The sequence below is a fragment of the Eutrigla gurnardus genome, assembly GCF_963514095.1.
Source record: "Eutrigla gurnardus genome assembly, chromosome: 5".
Classification (NCBI taxonomy): Eukaryota; Metazoa; Chordata; class Actinopteri; order Perciformes; family Triglidae; genus Eutrigla; species Eutrigla gurnardus.
Genome location: NC_139919.1, coordinates 27,686,515 through 27,707,704, shown reverse-complemented (window position 1 = coordinate 27,707,704; position 21,190 = coordinate 27,686,515). Strand labels below are relative to the sequence as shown.

General features: G+C 43.1%; 2 protein-coding genes across 10 annotated transcripts in view; one reads left to right on the top strand and one right to left on the bottom strand.

Moving 5' to 3' along the window:
- Positions 1-15,053, top strand: part of LOC311013898 (rho guanine nucleotide exchange factor 9) — a 41,683-nt gene extending 26,630 nt beyond the window's left edge. For 7 of the 9 annotated variants that reach the window (XM_084010185.1, XM_084010181.1, XM_084010182.1 and 4 more), the window contains 7 exons: positions 1,802-1,981; positions 2,367-2,599; positions 3,656-3,785; positions 5,160-5,291; positions 7,116-7,359; positions 8,157-8,225; positions 10,650-15,053. In XM_084010185.1, coding sequence (XP_083866311.1) covers positions 1,802-1,981; positions 2,367-2,599; positions 3,656-3,785; positions 5,160-5,291; positions 7,116-7,359; positions 8,157-8,225; positions 10,650-10,825 — 1,164 coding nt within the window. In that variant the 3' untranslated portion in view covers positions 10,826-15,053. Of the gene's footprint in view, positions 1-1,801; positions 1,982-2,366; positions 2,600-3,655; positions 3,786-5,159; positions 5,292-7,115; positions 7,360-8,156; positions 8,249-9,674; positions 9,743-10,649 lie in introns of all 9 variants that reach the window. The other 2 variants (XM_084010183.1, XM_084010184.1) reach the window with 2 other exon arrangements.
- A 522-nt stretch (positions 15,054-15,575) lies between these two features.
- On the bottom strand, positions 15,576-18,091 carry asb12a (ankyrin repeat and SOCS box-containing 12a). The gene is made up of 4 exons (XM_084010194.1): positions 17,928-18,091; positions 16,761-17,084; positions 15,853-16,381; positions 15,576-15,753 (listed from the first exon to the last, which is right to left on the bottom strand). Exons 2-4 carry the CDS (start codon positions 17,043-17,045, stop codon positions 15,608-15,610), a joined length of 960 nt encoding a protein of 319 aa, XP_083866320.1. The 5' UTR covers positions 17,046-17,084; positions 17,928-18,091; the 3' UTR covers positions 15,576-15,607.
- Positions 18,092-21,190: the final 3,099 nt, after the last annotated feature.

The following is a 21,190-nucleotide window of genomic DNA, read 5'->3' as shown; positions in this document are numbered from 1 at the left end:
ATTCTTTGTGATTTGAGGCTATAAATGAAATTGAGTTACAGTTTTTATTCTATAAATCATTTTATCTAACATGGGACACATTTATCTTTGGGAGTTTGACAAAAGCTAATGATAAACAGTTAAGAGAAACAAACATCTATGGGAATAGAAGATTATTGACGGTTGTAGTATGGTCTGGTCTGTAACAGGTCTGTAGTCTCAGTGGGTCCATCCACTGGTCTGTAACAGGTCTGTAGTCTCAGTGGGTCCCTCCACTGGTCTGTAACAGGTCTGTAGTCTCAGTGGGTCCCTCCACTGGTCTGTAACAGGTCTGTAGTCTCAGTGGGTCCCACCACTGGTCTGTAACAGGTCTGTAGTCTCAGTGGGTCCCTCCACTGGTCTGTAACAGGTCTGTAGTCTCAGTGGGTCCCACCACTGGTCTGTAACAGGTCTGTAGTCCTAGTGGGTCCCACCACTGGTCTGTAACAGGTCTGTAGTCTCAGTGGGTCCCACCACTGGTCTGTTATAGGTCTGTAGTCCTAGTGGGTCCCACCACTGGTCTGTAACAGGTCTGTAGTCCTAGTGGGTCCTGGTCTGTTATAGGTCTGTAGTCTCAGTGGGTCCTGGTCTGTAACAGGTCTGTAGTCTCAGTGGGTCCCACTACTGGTCTGTAACAGGTCTGTAGTCTCAGCGGGTCCATCCACTGGTCTGTAACATGTCTGTAGTCTCAGTGGGTCCTGGTCTGTAACAGGTCTGTAGTCTCAGTGGTTCCATCCACTGGTCTGTAACATGTCTGTAGTCTCAGCGGGTCCTGGTCTGTAACAGGTCTGTAGTCTCAGTGGGTGTGGCCCCCTTTAAATCCATTGGTTCACCATCAGCTGGTCTTCCTGCTGATGCTGTAAAATATAAAGACAAATAAACAAAAGTACAAGTTAACGTAAGATTGCACGTTTGTGTTTGTTTATTTTCCATGTGAAGCCTTGCATGTGTGCCGGTTACTCTGAGGTCATATGGAGGAACACAACACCTGGTCCACATGCTTTGCTTATCTCATCATCTTTCGTTAATCCTCTCGTCTCTATGCCCCCTTTGTCTGGATTCCGGGTAGAAGTGCAATGCTTAAAAATAGTTGCAGTAAAGCGTAGATTTCACCTTCTCACCTCCACACTATCATCGCCTGTGGAAACACCCAGCATGATCCAGTCTGGTGTAAACACACACACACACACACAGGCAGCCATCTTTGATGTGCTTTCTAAAGCAGATGTGGACACGCGAGTCAAAGGGTTGAACGTTCAAATTAAAAGTTAAAATCATTACAGTTATTCAAACTCTGTGTTTCACAAGTTAAAGTCAAGGATTCATTAAAACTAATTACAGTCAAATTACAACTTCTTGATGCTATCATAGCAGAAGCTTTCCAGCTTAATCATAATAATGTTTTTTAATCTCCGTCAATTCTTGTGGAAAGACATATAACACTTTCCTCGGTTTAATTTTGTTTATTATTGAACTTGCCTCTACAAATACAGAAAGGATTATCATGTGTTTTTTTTTAATAAACAGAGGGAATTCTCCGTGGCAGAGTGGGAAATAACAAAAACACACCTCTTGCGGCAAATCTTTTTCCCCAAAGTGCCGAAGCTTCGGGGCAATTTAATTAACCACAAGAAATTGCACCGACTGAAATGAAGAACCAGAGTTGGACCTGCACAACATAGAGGAGCTTCAGAGTCGTAGTTCATGTGTTTATTAACAGAAATCTATATCTATCGTCTTTAAAAGAGTGTATCTTTATATAAATATATATATGTTTTTGCAGGGCTACCTGCGCCAGTGCAGGAAGCGCGTGGACATGTTCAATGACGACCAACTGAAGGTCATCTTCGGGAACATCGAGGACATCTACCGGTTCCAGATGGGCTTCGTTAGAGACTTGGAGAAACAGTACAACACAGAGGACCCCCACCTCTCTGAGATCGGGCCCTGCTTTTTAGAACATGTGAGTTCAAGACTTGTTTCTTTTCTTTTTATAACACACTATTCGTTAAAAATTAAAAAAAAAAACTCGCTGTCCAGCTGAGAGCAGCCATAATTGCTAATAATTTTGTTTGGGCCCGTTATCTCAAGATCGGAACCTAATTATCTCGTTATCTTGAGATAACACTTAAGCCGTGGATATAATTAAGTCACCAGCAAACAGTTTATCTCGAGATAATGAGATAATTAAGTCATGATCTCGAGAAAGCAGCTCAAATAAAAAAGAGCTGTTCTTCTGTACATTGTAGCTCTGGCTCTCCTCTCCAGCGTGTTTTATTAAAAAGATAATCCGTTACGTATCTCTCCCTCTCTCTCATCGGGTCTTTCTCTGCTCCTTCGTTCCACAGCAAGATGGTTTCTGGATCTATTCAGAATACTGTAACAACCACTTGGATGCATGTATGGAGCTGAGCAAGCTGATGAGGGATGGCAGGTACCAGCACTTCTTCGAAGCCTGTCGCCTCCTCCAGCAAATGATTGACATTGCCATAGATGGCTTCTTGCTCACTCCTGTCCAGAAAATCTGCAAATATCCACTCCAGTTGGCCGAGCTTCTAAAATACACCGCGCAGGAGCACAGGTACTGTACGCTCTGGCCAAGGTCGAACTCTAGATCTACTGCTGTTAACGGTTCTTCATTTGTTTTCTTAAAAAACATAAAAAGGAAGCTTGCTGATACATCATTGTGTTGCAGATGCTTTGTGTTGCATTGCAGGTGTTTCTACTGCTGTGATTATCCGTGCTTGAAGCGAAACAAATGTCATTTGGCGCCGTTTTCCAGCTGTCTGTGAATGTTTGTGGAGGAAAACATTTCATCGAGGAATCTTCAGTTAAATCGGAAAAAAATGTCCGCCACAGCACCACCGCGACTCTTAATCACCTCAGATCACTTTCATTTTGAATACCGCGGCCGTAGGATCATCGCACAGAACTCTGAATATAAATAGATGACAGATTAAATATGAATTTAGGCTTTGGCTGGCAAACACACACACACACACACACACACATCAATAATCCCCCGCACGCCGCCGAAAAGCACAGTAAACATTTGCAGATACGCGAGCATCCAGATGTGCAAACTCATGCGTGCAAACAGCGCAGAAACATGGTGTGAGTGATTCAGCGAGTCTCAGCCAGCTCCAGGTCATTCACAAAGCAGGCGTTCTCAGCCAGATAGGGACAGGTGCCAGCTCTGCCGGCTCTGCCTGCCAGATCACAGTGTTTGACTGTTAGGAGCTGTGGAGAATCTGCCAGATATAGACCCCGCTCTCTGTCACAAACACACACACATAACACTTGTCACACACACACACAGAGGCGTTATCTTCCAAAGTGAGGATTGGATCCGTCGCACATCTAAGCCAGAGGGATAAATCCAGCCCAGTTAGAGTCGATGCAGTTGGAGGATGGAGAAAGTGGCTGATTAGTATTAAATAGAAGTATGTTACTTTGACTGTGTTCCAGCTAGACTTACTGCCTCTACTTGAGTTTATCACCAGTCCTTTTATAGGCCATTCACTACTGCAACATAACATGCTTTTTTTTTTTTTTTTTAAGCGTGGCCGAACTCCAGGAGCTATAAATTTCCAGTGTAACACCCCGAGGAGTAATTATATATACACTGTGTCCGTAGTGATTATCGATACGTGGCAGCAGCGCTGGCAGTAATGCGGAACGTCACTCAGCAGATCAACGAGAGGAAGAGGAGGCTGGAGAACATCGACAAGATCGCCCAGTGGCAAGCCTCCGTTCTGGACTGGGAGGTACGTGTGTTTGACTGTCGTTTCATTTTCCAGGGATGGAAGAACTTTAACTCCGTTTATGTCTCACTTGATTTACTTCAATCGGGAGACTTAATTTAGAGTGAACACATATATTTACACATGCTGCACGATGATAGTAGAGGACTATTTGTAGTCTGGACACACTGGTGGTGGAGAAGAGAGTTGGAGGTCTGGATGATGGGTTTTGGAGCTGGACTTCAGATGAGCTCACTGGGAGTAACCGTGGGAACTGGATGTGATGAAGACTGGAGGCGATTCAGGTGGCAGAGAGGCGGGTTAAAAGTTTGACAGCAACGATATGATTGGCTGAGGGAAATAGTGGCTAAATCTGTTTGGCACGAGAGACCAAAATATTTGATATTGATGAGAGCATAGAGAGTGTCTTCCTGACTGAACTTTGGCTCAGCTTCATTTAGTGTTTGCATGTACTTTTAAAATCCCCAAAGTCACTCCTTTAATTACCTTAATGTTACAAACTAAAAATGACATCATCTCAACTTTCTCACTTCCAGTCTTAATAGAGCAGTCCGGTCATTTAGTCTTGCACTTTCACAAAGTTGAACGGACACGAAACTGAGCCAACAGAGGCTGAGATATCCTTGCTTGGAGTCACAAATGCTGGATCCTACATTACCCATAATGCATAGCATTGCACTTTAAAACTACATGACGAATGAAGAACTTTAAATCATGTTGCACCAAACTTTAAAACTAGACTTAAAATTCAGAAAGATTCCATTTAAAACTCTTGAAATGTTAAATTTAGTTCCTTTGCACTAAAACTTTAAACTCCAATTCAAACTGTGATGAACTATAAATTTATACGTGAGGAAGTTTTAACTTTTTACCTTTTTTTTTTAGATGAATTGAGCAAAAACAGTCGAGTTCAAGCTTGAAGAAATTTAAACTGGTTATGAAAAGTCTCATTTTAAAACCGATGCCTCAGTATGACTTACATGAGTGGACAAGACCGTCGTCATGGTAACTGGAGGGACAGCCTCAACCCAATCGGGTTTTAATGATGCTGTTGAGTTTCTGCTTCAGCAAAGAAAATGTTATGGAGCTGAACGGGACGAAATGCAGCTGCACACATACGGAGCAGCCTTTCTGTTTAAAAGCCTTCGATGACATCACACGATGACATCACTATGATATCCTCAGGGTTCATTTCCTCAGACTCGGAAAAAACAAGCTGTTTTTACAGGCTGAGATCTCCTAACCACGATAAGTAAATGATGAGTTTGAAGCGTGAGTATCTCCTTTATAAACACTAATTGTGTGTGTGTGTGTGTGTGTGTGTGTGTGTGTGTGTGTGTGTGTGTGTGTGTGTGTGTGTGTGTGTGTGTGTCTTAGGGGGATGATATCTTGGACAGGAGCTCGGAGCTCATCTACACCGGGGAGTTGTCATGGATCTATCAGCCGTATGGACGCAGCCAGCAGCGAGTCTTCTTCCTCTTTGATCACCAGCTGGTCCTCTGTAAGAAGGTAGCCTCGCACTCTTTGTTCTCTTCCTCCCTTCCTTTGTTTTTTTGTTGTTGTAATGTTTTTTAAGACCTCGTAGGCTGAAAAACAAGCCGATAAGCTAAAACACACCCTCGGCCGGTGACGGGAAGAGGCTCGAGGACGTTGCGACTCGATTACATAAGACCTCATGAGACGCACCAGCCCTCGCTATTCAAATCCTCCGCACCTTCTCACAAAATGGGGCTGCGGCGCTTTTTTTTTGGGCTCTAATGCGCTCTCCTGTCAGACGGATGTTCACGCTCGGCTGGACTCAACAATACATGCCCAGGAAGGCGAACGCGGCGGCCACACGTGTGCACGCCAAGGAGCCTTTGAAACGCACGACGACGCTCTTCTATTTCGGTCCTCGCCTCCTTCGCCAGCGTTGAGATGAACTCTGGCGTTCCTGCAGATCATGTTTGTTGTTCTGCTCCGCTAAATAAAGACACACTGAATTATGAATTCTAGTTCCTTCGCGTTCTTCTTCTGCAGCATCTTAAGTACAGCACGTTTATTGGCGGCCCTCGGGGCGCGTTAGTAACACGTTGCACGTGGGCCTCCATCTTTCCCGCTCATCTCGTCCTTATCGGCACACAGGATGCTGATTAGTCTCAGTTATTAATAGATTTCCTCATCTTGTTTTTTTTCTTTTTAACCTTCCTTGACCTTGTCGTGTGACTGGATTATTCGGTCCCAAGGCGATGGTCACGGGGAAGATTTCTTATTTTGTATCTGCAAATGTTACAGGTTTAGGTTAGTCGTGGGTGATGAACTGCTGAAGGACGGAACATGATATGATGTGATCATATTCATTTGTTTGTCTCTCGTGAGACATTTGGAGACAACCTGGGAAATTAAGCTTTGCATTTTGTAGATCAAAAGTTCAAATCGATGGATGAAAATCTGAGAATATAATATACAAATTGAATATTTATAGCTTTGTTTAGTGTTTTTAGTTTTGTATATTTTTTGGCCTGAAGGAGAACATAAGAATGAGATAACCACTCTTTTGAATCCCACTGTTAGTCCCACCTTTAGCTTCCGTGCTGCGAGTATCAACCGTCCAATCAGATCATCACATCTGATTGGACCTCTAAACGTTAAGATTGACTGACGGACAGATGTTGTGATATAACTGGTTGTTTAGTTGCTACGAGCTCATGTAAACAAACTTCATATTTTGTTTTTTAATGGTTTGATTTTAACACAATACATATACAGTGATGTAATTGAACTTTCTGTGACCTTTAAGTCCTTGAGGGCAGAGGGAGGAGTGGATGTGAGTTCAGACCCAGGTTCTGGTTCGTCGTAGACTAGATGAAGGAGACAGACTCACACAAGCTGTCTTCATAATCGATTCAGGATTTTAAGGCTTTTTTTCATTCTTTTTGTTTCAGCTTCTTAAATGTAAAAATGTGCATGTTTACTGTTCAGAGTGTAAAGTGGGATTTTTTGGGATTTTGAAAAAACATACACTGCTCAAAAAACACCCGCCATAAGCTTCACCGTGAATTATCCCGGTGTGGTTGTGTATCTGACCGTACCGCTCTGCCTAATTAACCAGTAAGTGTCCTCGCCATCGTGGAATTCTACTTTTTGTGATATGGAGTACCAGATTTGCAGAGAAATCTTGGCATCCTGCAGCGTGTTTGTGTGTCTGGGCAGCAGATGGAAAGGGTTGCATAAGGCAGACGCTCAGGATACCGAGGGAAGGATGCTTGTTGACACCTCTAAGGTTCAACACACATATACACTCATTAACAGACGTCCCCCCCCCTCCTCCTCCTCCTCCTCCTCCTTCCCCAGGATCTGATACGCCGGGACATCCTGTACTATAAGGGCCGCATCGACATGGACCGCTACGATGTGCGGGACGCCATAGACGGGCGCGACGACGACTTCAACGTCAGCGTGAAGAACGCCTTCAAACTGTGCAACAAAGACAGCGAGGAGATCCACATCTTCCTGGCCAAGAAGCCGGAGGAGAAGATCCGCTGGCTCAGGGCCTTCCACGAGGAGAGGAAGATGGTGCAGGAGGACGAGAAAATCGGTTAGTCCCGCTCCGCCTTGTTTCACTTGCACAAAAATCACGCTTTCCCTGTGAAATGCACTTAACAGGAGAGCCATAATTGGCTGGTGCATGTTTATCATAGGACACATTGTTTCATTATTAGGATTAAATGGAGGTTTTGTACTTTTCTGCTTCATAGCTGTCAGTAGGGATGGGACGATATGGGGTTATATAAAAGTTGGAGTTGAATTGAATTGTAAATATCATCATGAGATGATGATTTTAATAAGAGATGTGAAAAATAGAGCCTGATTTAATAAATACAGGATACAAACATACAGGTTCACCCATAAGGTTGGAATAATTTGCAAATATCTGGTCTTTTATAGCATCAAACAAATGTTATGAATTAATTAATTCAGGACACATAATGTAATCATCTGGTTAAAAGTGATTACTGATGCATTTATATAGGAATAAACAGAGGATTGTGTCTGAAAAGTATTCAATCTTTATGGGCAACACAGTGTATATTTCTTTATCCTTTACTTATGATGTATAATCACCTTATTTCATATTATTTTATTGTTTGTCCCCGAAAAAAAGATGTGTATCTCATCTGTGATGCAATGAAAATATTTGTTTCTTAACAAAATGGAAAGTGATGATGATGATGATGATGATGATGATGATGATGTTGATGATGATGATGATGATTTTGGCCAGGATCATCGTGATATAAAGTTTTCATGCCTAGCTATAAGTTTCCGTAAAAGGCAACTCCTTCTATATGTATATATATATTTATATAACATGCCATCTTGTGTGTTGCCAAGGCTTCGAGATCTCTGAGTACCAGAAGCGGCAGGCAGCCATGACAGTGAGAAAGGTGACCAAACAGAAAGGTGAGGCAACAAGAAGATATCAGGTGATTTCCCTTTTTCTTTTCCTCGCTGATGTGCTCTGTCTTCTCATCGCTGTTTACTCTTTACTCCTTAACCTGTTCTCTCTCTTTTACTTTTCTACACCTGTTTGTTTTGTTAAAACACGCTTACTTGTGTTTATGAATGGACCGAGACTCTCTGTGTACTGAGTAAGCTAGAAAAGTCCCGCGGATTCACGTCGTCGCGCTACATTACCGGTGAAATGTCTCGTCGGGACGGAGAGCGTACGCCGAGGATGAATTGGTTGACCCGAGTTGTAAAGCAGCTGTTAAGCATCAATGAAAAGACAGAGGGCTGTTTGCATGACGTATTGAGTTTAAAGGGCGATACCGGCGTTGGTGACACGCGGGTCCTGTCTCACGCTTGTCTCGAACACGTTTCACACCTCGGACGGCTGCTTGCATTTGTTCTTTTACCGAGTTAGGGTAGTTGTTGCTGCTGGTTATCGCTATCCACTCACATCAGGAGCCAAAGAATCACACTCTTTGTCTGGTGTTTGATAGTTTATTTTATTACATCATCTAAACCAGAGGTCTTTAACTTCTTGAGGACCCATTGGCTGATAGTGACCCTATTACATATCAAATAAAATTAGGTTAAACTGATAATAATGTGTAGTAGAGCCTATGTACTGTATAAAGGTACTTTGTAATTATGTATGTTTACAATGCTAAGCCATTAAAATAATAATAATATATTTATAGAACATATTTTAATTCTATATTGGCATTTCTACATAACAATTAACAAGGAAGATTTATATTTACTTATTATATGTATTCATGTTTAATTTTTGGAAGAAAACATTTGGGATCATATAATTTCAGGGGCCCCGTGCAGTAACCCTGCGGGACGCCGCCTGTTGAAGTGCTCGGATCTAAATCGTAGAATATGGAGCGTCTTACTTGGATGTATTTTAGCAACATGACACCGTGAAGAAACATCATGGCTGTCGTGTTATTTTGTGATTTTTTGAAGCCAGATGTGTCAGAACGCCGTGAACTCTACCAACTACCTCGGTAACAGAAAAACATGTCAAGCGGGTTATTCAAGATGCCAGTTCCTCACAAAGCATCGGACACAGGACCCACGAGTCCCCCAAACCCTCCGGTATCACCCTTTAAGATTTAGCCATGTTAGCGCCAGGCTAGATGTTTGTACATTTACCATTACTGACGTTCTTGCTATTTTTGCCAGTTTTCACAATAAGCATGACCATCCATTTAAGGTAGTGATTAACCAATGATGCTGGAATGTTCTTTCTGACGTTAGGACCCCCCCCCTCCCTGTAGATGTCTGTCAAACGTACATTGTTGTGTGTTTCTAAGTGCTGTGTATGTGTATGTGTGTGTGTGTGTGTATGTGTGTGTACATGGCTGGCACAAGGTGAAGTACTCTCTTGAATTTCAGATTCATTTATAGATTTCATCTTGAGAAAGAGGGCCATGTTGTATGGACATGGTTTGAGAATGATAAAGGTAGATGCATTAGAGTTCTCCTTAGAGCTAGCACAATAAGATGCCATGGCAACTGCTAAGCAGCATTGGGAGGTGTTGTGATTATCGTTGGCATTGGAGCATGCAGTCATAGTCCAATCTGTTATCTATTATCTTGACTATCCAAGATAAACAGCTTCCTCTTAACACAAATGGATCTAAACCCTTCGAACTGCTAACAAAACAGTGTTTGGCAACAAAAAAGAAATCCCTCAAACAAAAAAAAAGACACTGTTGCTCATCTTTTCATCGTTTTTTTTTTCCTAAGATGCCATGGCAACTTTTGAATATTTCATCTCCAAATAATTGTAATTTCTTTGAACTGCACTAGCATAGTTTGTGCTGCTTGTAGACTGTAGCTAGATGGTAGTTAAATGCATATTAACAGCTTTTCTTGTTGGCTCTATTTTTGTGTTCTCAAGTGTCGAGGGTGCTATCCAAACAAGACGCGCCGTTCGACAAACAATGTCTCTCGTCCAAATGTTTTTTTTTCTTATCATATTTAGTATCGGGGTGTGTAATCTGTTGGGTTCTCATTGTTTGCCCGACACACACTTTGATTGGATAGCACCTTCTGTCTCCCTTGTGTCATCGCTAGAGCTGAATTCCACTTTCCCCCACACCCCCCAATTCAGCCGCCATCGTATGATCATACCGTATCATATCTCCGGTTTAATATGCAGGAATGTCAACACGCCAGGCTCATTCTGTGCGTCTATGTGCCTGTTTGAGAAGCATGACTCGGTGTTGTGTTGTTGTGTCTGTTTAAAGATGCTTTACTGACAGAGTTTCCTGTTTGCTATCCACTTTTTCTCTTGCTTTGTGCCCTGCGCTGCTTCTCCTTCTCCTTCCCCCCCTCCTCTTGCTCTTTTTGCACCTGCCTTCTTAGGTGTAAACAGGTGTGCGCCCCCCTCATACCCGCCCCCCCAGGACCCCTACAGTGCGGGGCAGTATGAGGTAACGGAGGACATGGCACAAGGAGAGGTTTTTGAATTCAGTCAATCCAAAAGAGGCCAGGCTCCTTTCTGGCAGAATTTTAGTAGATTAGCTCCATTTAAGAAATAGAGACACACGGACTCTTCTGAAGGACCAGCTATTTTTCTTAGAAGCACTAAACACTGGATGATCATGACGAAGAAAAATACCAAACACACACACACACACACACACACACACACACACACAAGAGACTTTTGAAATCAAGGACCATTGTTAATATAGCGTGTGACTGGAAGCAGCAACAGGACTGAAGACTTGGATTTAAATCAACTGAGGATAAAAAAAAAAACACAAATAAAACTTTACAATTCATATATGTTAGTAACATTATTAGTTCATCATGCTTCTCCAGCTGAATCGACCGTCATGAACTCTCTTTCCCATCGGATTCTGCATCGTCACGCCATCTGAATGTCCTGGAATGATTTAGATTCTTCTATTTATTGGTTTTGTTTTTTGAACCCACCGTCTGGAGAGAAACACAAGGCCACGACGGGGCATTCCTCGCAGTGTGATTGTGTCAGTCTTGCTGTGCTGCTATGTGAGATTGCTTGTTGCATTCCTCTGAATGTGAGATTGAATAATGACGGAAGTTAGATCCGTTCAGCCGCTGATCCCAGACCAGCTCGGCCGTCCGGACCTCCGCCTCGTTCCTCTCTAGCTGTTCGCCCGTCGTCTGACGCTCAACAGTGTTTCCCTCGCTCTCTCTCTGCATCCCCTCTATCTCTCTCTACCACCGCTCGGCCTCCGTGAGTCACTTCGCTCTCAGAGGACGAGCTTCATTCTCTTGGAAAGCTGCCATTGGCCATGATACGACGGTCAGGGAACAAATCAATAGTCGGGAACATCAGTCGAATATTTCCATCCCTTTTCACCACTTTGACAGGGTATTCATAACCGAGGGGGCTGTGGGGTTGAGGAGAGCCTCGCCGCTCAGATGAAACAGCTGGGAGCAGGAGATAGGCAGGCTACGGTCCACCTGCCCCCCCACCACCCCCAACCACCCTCACCACCACCCCTTACCCCAAACCCAGAGACCACCCCTGTAGCACTGTGCTGGCAGCTCACTGGGTGTTGGAAAGAGAACAGCCGACCTCCAGAAATCCACGAGTTAAAAGTTGAAGTTAAAGCGTCGGCCAAGGTCTGAAATAATATCTCCCTTTTTTTGTTTTACGTCGGCGGGCAAAAAGAAAGACTCCTTCAGTTGGCTTTAATTATTTTATATTGTTCACACTGTAAAAAGCACAGCACTATTCAGTCTGAGGGGTACTTTATATCCCTACTGGTGGGGGGGGGGGGGGGGGGGGGGGGTCATAGAGGATATGTACATGAACAGCCAACACTGGCAGACTAGACAAGGAGGTAGAAAGGCGAATACAATCCGTAGCATGCAGGTGTCCTCCGACAGATTCGTTGTTTTCCAGCTCTGCTTGCCCCCCCTCCCCGATCAGATTGATTGGTTTAATCAATGTCCCCCCTAAAAGCTGCTGTCCCACCATCTGCTCCTACAACCGAGGTGTTAGAGAAGAGACTTTTATTCTTTTCTCCAGCTGGAATGTAAGCGACGCTCGAGTCCGTGTTTTGTTCTCCACCTTTGACCTCAGATACAGAAGTACATTTTGTGTTGGAGTTATATCACCCGATGACCAGTACATATACAGTATGACAAACTTGTGCAATGTGATATATCATTATATATCCTCACTATTCACTACAGACGTGATATGAAAGAGTTATATATCGTTCTATGTCATTTGTTGCCTTCTTATAGGCCTTATAACCTATAATCGGGATGAAAAACAAACAACAACAAACAAAAAAAAAGAGATCTTAGAGTTGCTTTGTATGTTGTGTAATTTATGTTTTTGTTTCAGTAAAAAGAAAAGTTGAGAAACGGGGTGAGTTGGCTGCTGGTGTCTGTAGAGATGAGATCGTTCTGGAAGATTATTCCCTGGTCGCAAAAAAAAACACAACAAGAAAAAAGAAATGTGGTTCCCAGGCCATGATAACCTCAGGTCCCGTGCTACGCCCCCCCACCCTCCCATTCCCCTACACCACCACCACCACCACCACCACCACCACCATACAGACAACAAGCAGGCAAACACACACACATAGCTGGCCCGTTCTGCTGCGGAGAAGAGAGATGCTATCTAACAGTGCCTTCCAGCATTCCACTAGTGATTATCTATTCAGTTTCACAGGCAGATTTGAATTAGTCATGTATTTTCCCTTCAGTGTGGGACTTGCATCTCTCTCTCTTTCTTTCTCTTTATCTCAAACACACTGGGAATCCCCCCCCCCCCCTCCCTCCCCCCCTCCCAGTGCATGAGATCCACTCGGACAGAAACTTTAGAGGCTTTTTTTTTCTCCATATGAGTAGATACTGTGCCGAAACAAACACACCTTATTATATTCTACCACACGTACATAAGCCGTAATTTTATTGCACAAAAAAATAATTTCAGATGTTTAGAAAACATAAGAGTTCTTTTTACCGTTACCTAATTAATGCAATAGGTTTTATTTGAATATATATATATATATATATATATATATATAGTAAGTAGGAAAACAGATTTTCATTAGTCAAGTTTCACTTTTCAGCAAGTATATTATTAAAAGTGAGTTATACGAATCAAAAAACTAAGAAGAATCATCTATTTTATCTTTATCAGCTACACACTGTAAATAATGTAAAAAGAACAGATCATATATTTGGATATTGGTAATTTTGCGTTGGAGACGAATGTTGTTCCAGTTCTAGCGTGCGGTAGACCTCAGTACCAGGTAAATGCATGCTTGTGGCATCCGATATTTTGCATGAGACTTTAGACAAATCTGAGCAAGATTGTTTAGTTTCATTTAACTTCCAAATGGGATTCTTCGTTTCTGTTTCTCCACCCGTTCATGTGTGTGACGCCATGCCATCTCACTGCAGGGAGTTCTTCTCTCTGTCCACCCGTCTCCTGCTCACGGCACATTCAGGTTGTAGCTTCTGGTTTTATTTATTGAAGTATTAAGTAAAGAGGGGGGTGTTTTAGTCTTTCCTCGTGCTCAATCAAAGACTGAACTGTTGATAGCTGGAATTAAACGCACTAATGCTTCTCTTTGCCCAAATATAATGGGTATTATCAACTGTACTCATTTTTTTTTTTATGTTTTATTTTATTTTATTTGAACCTGCACTGTCCACGGTGTTGTGCTGTTTTCTTTAGGGGGGGTAACTTTGAACGCCATTAACCGCTGAGGTCAAACGGGTATAATTGTTTCTATGACCACAGTGAACCAAATAGGAGTTAGCACTGATCATGGGTGTTTGTGTACAGATTTGTAGTCAAACAGAAGAGCTGAATAAATAAATGCGAAACCTCTTGGGATGAGCTAAAAATAAACATAATCCTACACACACACACACACACACACACACACACACACACACACACAACTTCATTGCAATTCATATCGTGCTCTTGCTTGTACTTGAGAAATGATTCTTTGAAGTGCATTGACTTGAGAGTACAAATTAATTCCTCACTTGTATTTATTGAATGCAGTATTAAATAGTACCATTTTGGCCACACCGCTAAAAGGATGCAATTTTTTTTTCCTTCTTATGTAATTATCATTCTGACCTTGTGCTGAGAGCTGAGAGGACAGCGTTCTGTGTGGAAGATTTCTTCTTCTTTTTTTTTATGCCCGGTCATAAACTTAAGACGGCCAATTTAGCGGACTGTCAACTGGATTTTGCTCAGATCTACGTAATTCCTTTTAATCCAGGGTGTCGAGCCACTGACCACATTTACTCACACTTAGCGTTTAGAGACACCTTCGTTTGGAACAGTTTCACAACAGTCAGGGTACAACAGAGTCTTCGACCAGCCATATAATCCATGTGGTGTTCAATGACAACAAGGTGATCAGAAGACTGACATCCCACGTTTAAAAACCTCATTGTATATTACCATCTAGTTTGAGGTCTGGAAAACGAACTCACCAGTAATCCACATCCTTTCTCACCATATGCAAACATTTGTCATTTTCTTTTCTTGCCGGCCTTTTTTGAGTTTTATTATTTGTTGTAGAAATGAAAAAAAAAAAAAAACCTTAAAAAAAAAAAGAATAATGCCTATTCAATCCAGAAACTGTGAATGGGAGAGTGGAGATGTCAACTGTATGTACATTATATGTTTTGATGTAATCAGAAGCACTGGGAATATGTTGTACTTCGCTGTAAAAATAAATCCATATCTGATATAGCTGTACTTTTGTTGAAAATAAAACCTCTACAGAACTGCGTCTCGAGGCGTTGGTGTGTGCGAGTGAGGGCATTGTGCTGGCTTTCCTGTTGTGTGACATCATTTCCTGTTTGTGCGTCCCCCTGTTTCCAACAGCTGACGCATTAAACGCCTGGTATGTAATACAGAAGAAAGATTTACGGAAACATAAGATAATAGCATTATCGGGGTGGTGGTCACAATCACAAAAGAAGGATTTTAACGATGCTGTAATCAGGAAGTAATGAGATATTCTTAGATATGTATCCGATTGTGTGATGTTAGTTGTGAGGAGGACGGAGCTAAAGGTCATCTAAAGAGGGCAATAACAAATTTGGACCAGAGCAATCAGCTGTGTTATTGTGGCCTCTAGTGGTCAACCGTGGTATTACACCCCCGCAAGGACAATGGCAGAGTTTCCAACATGGAAACCTTCAGTAAACTTCATGTTTATCTATTAATTAACCCCAAACTTAACTCTTCACATATAAATAATAAAAACAGTACAGTGATCTACTTTTAGAAAAAAAAAACTATCCAGTCACTGGCCATAGTGATGCTAAGGAGAGCATCATATGAGTTCGCAGGTCTCGTGCTTCAGGTAGTTCCTCAGGATCAGAGGAACGTCCAAACTGTCAATGGCGAGCTCCTTCCTGGCGAAGGGGAGGAACCTCCGGATCGCTAGCCGAGTCTGGGACATCAGCGTTTTGGGGCAAACTGAAGAAGAAGTACAAAAAAACAAAGGTTGGATGAGCATTTTGACACTCTAAACACTTGAATGCTCAACCGAACCCCAAGGTTTGATCGGATTCTCACCCCTCTCTTTGAGCAGCAGGATCAGAGCTTCGTTCTGCTTCGTCGTCTTGTCGATGATCAGCGTGGGCAGAAACACGTCGGCGCCAAAATCGATGAGCAGCTGGATGAACTCCACGCCGCAGCCGTACCGCAGACTCACCTCCAGCACCGTCTTGGGCTGCTTTATCCGGGCCAGCAGCTTCTCGTCCGTGCAGTTGTAGTTGGGGTTGGCCCCGTGGAGGAGCAGCAGCTTGAAGCAGCCCAGGTGTCCGTAAACGGCCGAGATGTAGAGGGGTCCCCTGCAGGCCGAGCCGTTGGAGGCCCACTCGGGGACTTTGGGCTTCACGTCCACCTCGGCCCCGAAGCGCAGCAGCTCCCGGAGCACGTCCACGTCGCCCTCCCGGGCCGCCGTCAGCACCGGGGAGCAGTTGTTGTAGGGGCTGCCGTTGGGGTCGGCGCCGGCCTTCAGCAGGGCGACCGCGCAGTCCAGGTGTTTCCCGCTGACGGCTGTGAAGAGGGGCGTCTGGGCCTTCACGTCCAGGCTGTCGATCTGGATCCAAGCAGGTCCAAAAAAGGTGCATTATGCATCATTAAAGCTCATTGAGCAGAAAAGACCCTGAGCAAAACTTTGCTTTCATTTATTCATCAAGTTCAATATTCACTCTCCTTTTAGCTCTGTTTTGTTCTCCACCAACTCCCGAGATTCATGTAGATATTTATACATTATTTGAGGTGAACCCTTTCACATTACACACTTAGTCATTCGATCCATCGTTCATCTAAAACATTGATCAGTGCAGCTTTAATGCCCTAAATGTAAAATTTGTGAAAATCAAATTTCTTACTCTTAATTTTTAATCGGTGGAAAAAGACCTGAGAACCTTTTTTAGGGGCTTTTAAATGAAATGTGTGATCTCCGTATATCTCACCTCTGCACCGTGCTCCAACAACAACTCCAAGCACCTCAGGTGTCCCAGAGCGGCGGCGGTGCGCAGGGGGGTTACCGCGACCCCCCACCCGCTTCTGGCATTGATAGCCCTCCTGTAAGTCTCCTGAGATAGGAGCTCGGAGAGCAGAGTCACGTCGTCGCTGCTCACGGCGTTGTTCAGGGCCTGACACTGCTCGTTGTCCTCATCCTCCTCCTTCGGCTGCAGCAGCGAGAAGATCTTTGAAATGTCCATCAAACTCATGTTGACAGCTTGGCCCAGAACCATAGTGTAACCGCGGGCTGGCGCGAGTCAAAGCCCTTCCATCTACAAGGATGGCAAAGAATGTCAGAGAAAAGATGGTAATCCATCCAAACACACACAGCTGACAGTTTGGGGTTATTTTTATTCTGCTTCCTCGTAACAAATTCCTACAAGAAAGTAAAAGATTGATGCTTCTTATCATGACCATAAAGTACTACGATAAGACAATGCTGGTTGCCTACATGACACAGTTACTTCATATAAGATGCAATTAGAGCCCGACCGATATATCGGCGGGTCGATATTATCGGCCGATATTAGGCATTTATAATTTATATAATGAATATTTCAAAAATAAAATAACAACGGACGAAACACCCTTATAGAACTTAACAGAATTTGTCTCCAGCCTTGCTTGAAGTTATATTTATGAAGCTTACCAAGTCTTTTAATACTGGTAACTTTGTGTTTGGTTGTTATTGTTGGTGTTTTTTGTTCAAAGGACTTTAAGTTTTATATCTTAAGTTTGTATTTTTATACATTTTATTTATCAGAACTTTAATATATTTTGATGTTCCTCTGTTCCGTTGTGACGATAAAATAAACAACTTTTAAATAACTACAAATAACTAATGTTAGGGAAATCTGTTAATGTTTAGTTACGCGTTTCTGAAATAAAAAAATATCAGCCGATATATCGGAATATCGGATTTTTAAATCAACAAAAATCGGTATGGGCCTTCAAAATCCTTTATAGGTCGGGCTGTAGATGCAATTACAGTAACACAACTTAAATAAAAGCATACATGACTGCATTTTATAATCAGAGATAAAGAAAACCTGCTTAGGAGAAACACATTATCTGGTGTCAACAGATGCAAAATGACTGCATCAAGACACACTTACCTCAACTAGTTGCCCGCTGACATTTCTTCCAAAAACTTGAGAAGAGAAGTTAAACACTTTCAAAACTCCATCATAAGATACGTGGAAGAAGAAACAAATGAAAGAAAAGTCCTCCAAGGAGTGTGTGATGCCTCTGAAGGCGGCTGTGAGTTGTGAAAAGTGCAGTGTGTGTGTGTGTGTGTGTGTGTGTGTGTGTGTGTGTGTGTGTGTGTGTGTGTGTGTTAACTGAGAGGACCTGAGCTCCATTCTAGGGGGGGTTTGTTGGGGGTTGGGGGGGCTAATTTTAGGGTCCACAGATGGGCCTGGCTATAGACTTCCATTCTTGGAGAGTCCAGGCCCAGGTTTATAATTAGAAAGGTGATAGGAGTGTGATTGGTGAGCGTGTCCTGAATAAAAACAAAAATGAAAGTGAGACGTCTGTGTCTCTATGTCACTTCACTTTCCAATTTATGTTTCAGCAAACAGGTGTTAAAGACACAGCAGCCCACATTTTCTTTCAGCACTATTGTCCATAGTAGAGTCTACAGAGAGAATGTTTAGCTGACAAAACCCCACCAGAAGCAGCCAGTCAGCTGTTCTTCTGTCAAACCCACCCATGTCTTCATGCTTCCCCATGTTCAGTAGGGAGGCGGTGACACACCACATTCCCTCAGCAGATGGCACAACAGTCCAGATTCCTAGCATACACACATATTTACATACCAGGAAACTTTATGTATTGATTGACTGGATGAGTAGAGTAGTTTCCTAAATTCTGACACAAGAACAGTGATGACAAATGCAAGTTTGCCCAAAATAAACAGTTTTTATATTAAAATTGTATATTATATAATAATAATAATACCAGATTTCATCCAAATCGGATCAACGGTGTTGGAGAAATGCGCAACATCCGGTTTTTCATCAAATCCAAGATGGCGGAACATTTTGGGAAGCGGACTTTGGTCGGGGGGGAGTTCCTGCCTCAAGTGGAGGAGTTTAAGTATCTTGGGGTCTTGTTCACGAGTGAGGGAAGGATGGAACGTGAGATTGACAGGCGGATCGGTGCAGCGGCTGCAGTAATGCGGTCCCTGTATCGGTCCGTCGTGGTAAAGAGAGAGCTGAGCCGAAAGGCGAAGCTCTCAATTTACCGGTCAATCTACGTTCCTACCCTCACCTATGGTCATGAACTTTGGGTCATGACCGAAAGAATAAGATCCCGGATACAAGCGGCCGAAATGAGCTTCCTCCGCAGGGTGGCGGGGCGCTCCCTTAGAGATAGGGTGAGGAGCTCCGTCACACGGGAGGAGCTCAGAGTAGAGGCGCTGCTCCTCCACATCGAGAGGAGCCAGTTGAGGTGGCTCGGGCATCTGTATCGGATGCCCCCTGGACGCCTCCCTCGGGAGGTGTTCCAGGCATGCCCCACCGGGAGGAGACCCCGAGGAAGACCCAGGACACGCTGGAGTGACTATGTCACCCGGCTGGCCTGGGAACGCCTTGGGGTCCTCCCGGAAGAGCTGGGGGAAGTGTCCGGGGAGAGGGAAGTCTGGGCGTCCCTGCTCAGGCAGCTGCCCCCGCGACCCGGTACCGGATAAGCGGAAGAAAATGGATGGATGGATGGATGGATGGACTTTGGTCCTTTTTGTAGAGGACACTTGTCCGCACATGTGTGCAAAATTTCATGTCAATCAGTTACGGTGCGGTGGGGCTGGTGAATTCTCCATGCGAGGTGGCGCTAGCGAGCAACTTTTTTGTGGCCGACTACGAAACCGCCAAATTCTCAAATTTTTCACCAGGCCGCGTTTTTTTTTTTTATTATTTTTTTTATGCTGAGGACCCCAAAAGACACAAACTCTTAAAAGAATAATAAGAAACATTCGAATAACAATAGGGCTTCGTAGCCTTACGTGCACTCAGGCCCTAATAATAATAATAATAATAATAATATAAAAATCTCCTTATTGCATTTAAACTAGACCCTCAAGGATCCTCTATAATAAATAATGTCACCACTTTTTGGAGAAGCTCCTGGGACATCATCATAATGGGAGTACATTCATATATATATTTAAATAGAAAAATAAGGTAGTGACGTGTCTGGTTCGCGCATGCGCAACTACGGCTCGAGCTGCTTCGACCCTGAGGAACTGTTTCCGGTGGCTTCCGGGTTTGCGTTGCGAAGTGAACAAGCTGATGAGATAAACGTCAGTCTTAACACTACAACTACATACGTTGTGAGTATGCCAATACAAAATCACCACATTTAGTTTTATGTTAATGCTGCTCGCGATGCGGGCTGGGCTGCTAGCTTGTTAGCCATAGCATGTTAGCTTGTAGCATCCTGCAGCGGCCAAACGTAAACATAACACACCAAGGAGTGAATCCAGCAAAGGGGGTATGCTAACAGGGAGAGGGGTCTACACGTCATTTGACTAGCGAAGTCAACAAGTTGACGAAGTACACGCTAACTCCGTTGTTGTAGTTTTAAACAAAATCCGCGAGCGACTGCCAGCTAGTAGCCTCAGCATGTTAGCTTGTAGCATCCTGTAGCTTCCAAACGTAAACATAAACACCGCAGGGAGTGAATCCAGCAAACGGGTTCAAAACGTTGTTTGGCTTACAGCAACATGCAAATAGTGTAGCGTATGATAATGTGCGATATAGAAAGGCTACCTCGTGTTTAGCCTTTGAATTGCAGTTATGCTCAAAGATGCATCAAACTATTGATGGACCATCACACTTTCCTTATCATGTGTATTTATTTACAGGCTCCCACCATATGTCAGATTTGAAATACGCTCCAGGGTGGATTTGACTTGTGTTTCATTGTAGAACATTGCTCATGCTCTATTGAAATAGTTAATTAACTGTAGACCGTGTCACGTGGCTTCCTTTGACCTTTAAGTGGAATCTGTTGATGTGCTAGTATGGGATATAATGACATAAAAAAATCACAATCTATTATGTCTTAAAAATGTCAGCGTATAAAATAGCATAGCTATGTCATAAAATCTCATATTGTGTTATGTCATCAAAAAGTCAGAGTTTAGTATGCCATACAGATCTAGGGATTTAACTGTGTAGTATGCCCCAAAAGTGTCATAATACTATAATAAATGCAAGGTTTATTCATAGCAGGAAAATGTATGAGCTGCCTGATTGATTGATTTTTTTAAAGCATTGCATTAATAAGATGATAGCATAATACGACACAATATCATAATAAAGTATGACAAATATTTTTGCAAAAATGTCATAGTATAGTGAAAAAGTAAAATCATGAA

Coding starts and splice junctions, on each gene's coding strand:
- asb12a (XM_084010194.1), bottom strand. CDS start 17,045: ATGGTTCTGGGCCAAGCTGTCAACATGAGTTTGATGGACATTTCAAAG. Junction 16,382..16,760: donor TGTTGGAGCACGGTGCAGAG/GTGAGATATACG, acceptor GCTTGGATCCAG/ATCGACAGCCTGGACGTGAA. Junction 15,754..15,852: donor CCTGCTGCTCAAAGAGAGGG/GTGAGAATCCGA, acceptor CTTCTTCTTCAG/TTTGCCCCAAAACGCTGATG.